Source organism: Halyomorpha halys, unplaced genomic scaffold, assembly GCF_000696795.3.
Source record: "Halyomorpha halys isolate HHAL.00 unplaced genomic scaffold, Hhal_1.1 Scaffold12.1, whole genome shotgun sequence".
In the NCBI taxonomy this organism is placed as follows: domain Eukaryota; kingdom Metazoa; phylum Arthropoda; class Insecta; order Hemiptera; family Pentatomidae; genus Halyomorpha; species Halyomorpha halys.
Window position 1 is genome coordinate 1,134,212 of NW_027109908.1, and position 3,578 is coordinate 1,137,789.

General features: G+C 34.4%; 1 protein-coding gene across 1 annotated transcript in view; it reads right to left on the bottom strand.

Annotated features, from left to right (window-relative positions):
• The window catches only part of LOC106679207 (cytochrome P450 4c3), a 41,758-nt gene that overhangs the window by 18,459 nt on the left and 19,721 nt on the right, over window positions 1–3,578 (bottom strand). Inside the window, exon 6 of the mRNA XM_014418223.2 lies at window positions 1,684–1,747. Within this exon, the coding sequence (XP_014273709.1) occupies window positions 1,684–1,747 (64 nt within the window). The remainder of the gene's footprint in view (window positions 1–1,683; window positions 1,748–3,578) is intronic.

Consider the following 3,578-nt stretch of genomic DNA (forward strand, 5'->3'; position numbering starts at 1 on the left):
TTATTCCCACCTCAATCCTCAATTATCCCACCTCAATCCTCAATTATTCCCACCTCAATCCTCAATTATTCCCACCGCAATCCTCAATTATCCCACCCGAAAAAATACAAATCTAAAATCCTAAAATACAAATATTTATAATAGAAGAAAAAAAATTCATACTGTTTTCCTTCCCTGGTCATTATTTATTTATTTTTTAGATTATTTTTTATTTTGAGAAAAAAAATTTACTTATTTTTTGTAATGGATTCTGATAATAAATCAGATTTGAGGACGAATTAATGATACATACATTTTTTAGCTGAGGCGTTCTGAAGGCATAAATCGCTAAAAACCAACAACAACAAAAAAAATAAATGTTCAAAAACGTTGTTCTATGATTTGCGCCTATACAGAGCGGAAAAATTTATTTAAGTTGGATAATTCAATTTTATGTATATTACGTCACCATAATTGAAGCTTTGTCATCATACCAGCTATTTTAGTCTCCTCTGTCCGTTGAGGAATTCATAAAAATCGATTGTTAAAATTTTTAATGAGGTGTAGATAGTTGACCATAGATTAATGATTGGAGAAATTTGTCGGAGGGTGCGGTCAGCAAAGAACAACATAAATAAACAAAACCATATTTATTTATTTTATGCCAACGTTTCGACCTGAGTTTCAGGTCTTCATCAGGGGTTATGGCGTAGAAGGTAGGCCTAAAACACAGGTCAAAACGTCGGCATAAAATAAATAAATATGGTTTTGTTTATTTATGTTGTTCTTTGCTGACCGCACCCTCCGACAAACATCTCCGATCATTAATCTTTGGTCAACTATCTACACCTCATTACAAATTTTAACAATCGATTTTTATGAAACATCGGTTTCTAAAACAATTTCATTCTATTCATTTTTTTAGATTTTCCCCAAAATACGATAAAAAAATTTTTTTTTCTTTATTTTAGGAAAAATACTTTTTCTAAATTGTGTCATGAACAACTTTCAGGTTTCTTCTTATTATTTTTTAAGTAGCAATAGCTGTTATGAGTCTATTTACATGTTTTTGGTTGCCTCTACAGACCTTATAGATCTCTGTCCGCCCGAACAAGGCTTCTCCTCGCGTGTCTGTCTTGGGCTACTTGTTTCCAGTTTGCTGCATGCAGCTCTTTTGCATCTCTGTTTATCGATCCGGTTCTTGGCCTCCCTCGTGGTCTATTTCCAACTTTAATGGTATTCATTGTTGTGTTGAGACGTCCTGATGGATTGCTTCGATCAATCAGTCCCGGTCATGATCTGAACCTCCTTGCTTTCATATCATGAGATATTTATTGACTTGTTTCTGGAAGCAGCTCGCTGTAAGTTCTTCTCCTCCATCTGCTTGAAGGACTTTCCGTTCAAATCTCTTAATCTCTGCTTTCTACCTGTTAGAACCCAGACCTTGCAGCTGTGTATCAGAGTTGGCTTCATCATGCCATTGTACACCCTTAGCATCAGATTATATATTATGTTACTGGAACTTGGATTTTGAAAACACTTAAATTATAATGGAAACATAAATTAGCTACTTACTGAAACCTTTGTGGGCTAATGCTGTACAAATGCAGTGACGCCAAAATTAATTGCAGCTGGTAAAGACGCGTTTCAAGTTTAAGAGGAAAAAATAGGAAATAAAAGAAAAATATAATTTTAAAAACTTACCAATGCACAATTTTGTATAATTCATTATTTTCTATCATGTTCAAATCGCAACCAAAATGAGTTTCTGAAAAAAAAAATTAAAAACTATTTTTACTTTCACTTAATTATATTTTTATTTATTTATTTTAATGACTCCCTTCCTGGCCATCTCTGACAAACGGGAGGACCATAGTGGGAAGACAGTCAAGATTTCATTTCGTGGTACTACCACAGAAATAAAATTGGACTCCCCTCCCTCAGGCCGGATTCGAACCGCCTGAAACCCCTCACTTACCTATATATGGAATATATAGTTAGAGAAAGTAGTGCAAACGTAAAAAAATTAGAATGCAACTTTTCTACTTTGTGTCTGTGTAAGTCTACTTCAAACACTAAGTGTCATAAAATACTGAAATTAAATATTTAAGACGAATTTATGCGTCAAACGTTACACTAACGTTTTCGATGATATCAACTGAGCACAAGTGCCATTTTACATAATATATTTTTTCGGAAGATCTTTGATCGACCGTCAGTAAATAATTAAAGGAACCATTAGGTGAGGTCATAATAACTCAAAAACTAAATAAACTATTCTTATGAAGTTAGAGAATAAGATATTTGTTATATTATTCCTATTTAACATTATTTTAGTAATATCTTTTTTAGCCCTAATGAATCCCTGAAAAGAGAACCGATATGTTGGCTAATGATAATAATAATTTAATAATTATAATATTGGGTTGTGAAATAAGTTCGTAGCGTTTTTCAATATTTCAATTTAATCCTTTCTGTGTTTATAAAATCATGTTTACTTGGTCAATAATGTTTACATATTCTAAAAAAAGGATTAGTTAAGGTGCTTCTATGCATCAGTTTCAAGAGATTCCTTATCTTTAAGTGGTATTTTGCTTGCTCAAAATGGAAGAGAAAAAAAATTGTTTTCGTTATTTAATGATTTTTTATTCCCGAAAAGGAAATAAGTTGTCAGGAAATTCAGTGTCCTCATTGTGCATTCAAAACAACTCAAAATTACCGTTAAAAAACATATAATGTGCTATCACACAAACGAGAATCCTTTACAGTGTCCTCATTGTGTTTTATACATATCGTGGCGGATGTGGGGGTTCAAATATGCCCTTGCATAAACTGCCGGCCAGTATTAAATAAATAAAAAAAATCCTTGTAATATAAATAATATTTAAAGATAGTTACCAACAAAAAAAAAAGTTTCAAACAGCAGCATAATATATATATTTGTAGCGAGAGGGAACAAGCGGTGCGATCACAACTCATCAGAGCGCTCCACCTCGAGCCTCATCGAAGCTCCAAAATTTACATATTACTTCATTTTGTAAAGAACACGTTGTAATTTTTATATATTAATAATTTCTATACATAATACTTAGCAATATCTGAACAATGAATAGTAAATGATAACAATGCAATGCACGAACCTATCTCAAGCAGACATGTACCGACCGCTTCTCGGTCACAGTCGCATGGACTAGGCCTATAAATAAGGGACTCTAAATTCCCCAATTTGATCTTAGATCCACATCCTTTCCTGAGTCTAGTCATGGCACAGGTAGCGTATACACTGCTTGAGATAGAGAAGTTCATTGCCAATCTATGCTCGCAAAAGTCGTTATTTCAGTACGCACACCTAAGACGATGGCCTATCTCCTCTTCTTCTTTCCAGCAATCTTAGTCCGTCCGCTTCATCTCGGCAACTAAGATTGTAACCTAATCCTTAACGGTTACACTGGTCCGTCCGCTTCATCTCGGCAACCAGTGTAATTTCCCGGCTCTAGTCCGTCCGTTTCATCTTGGCAACTAGAGCTGCACCTAGCCTTGTCAGCTTACTGGTCCGTCCGCTTCATCTCAGCAACTAGAGCTGCACCTAGCCTTATCAG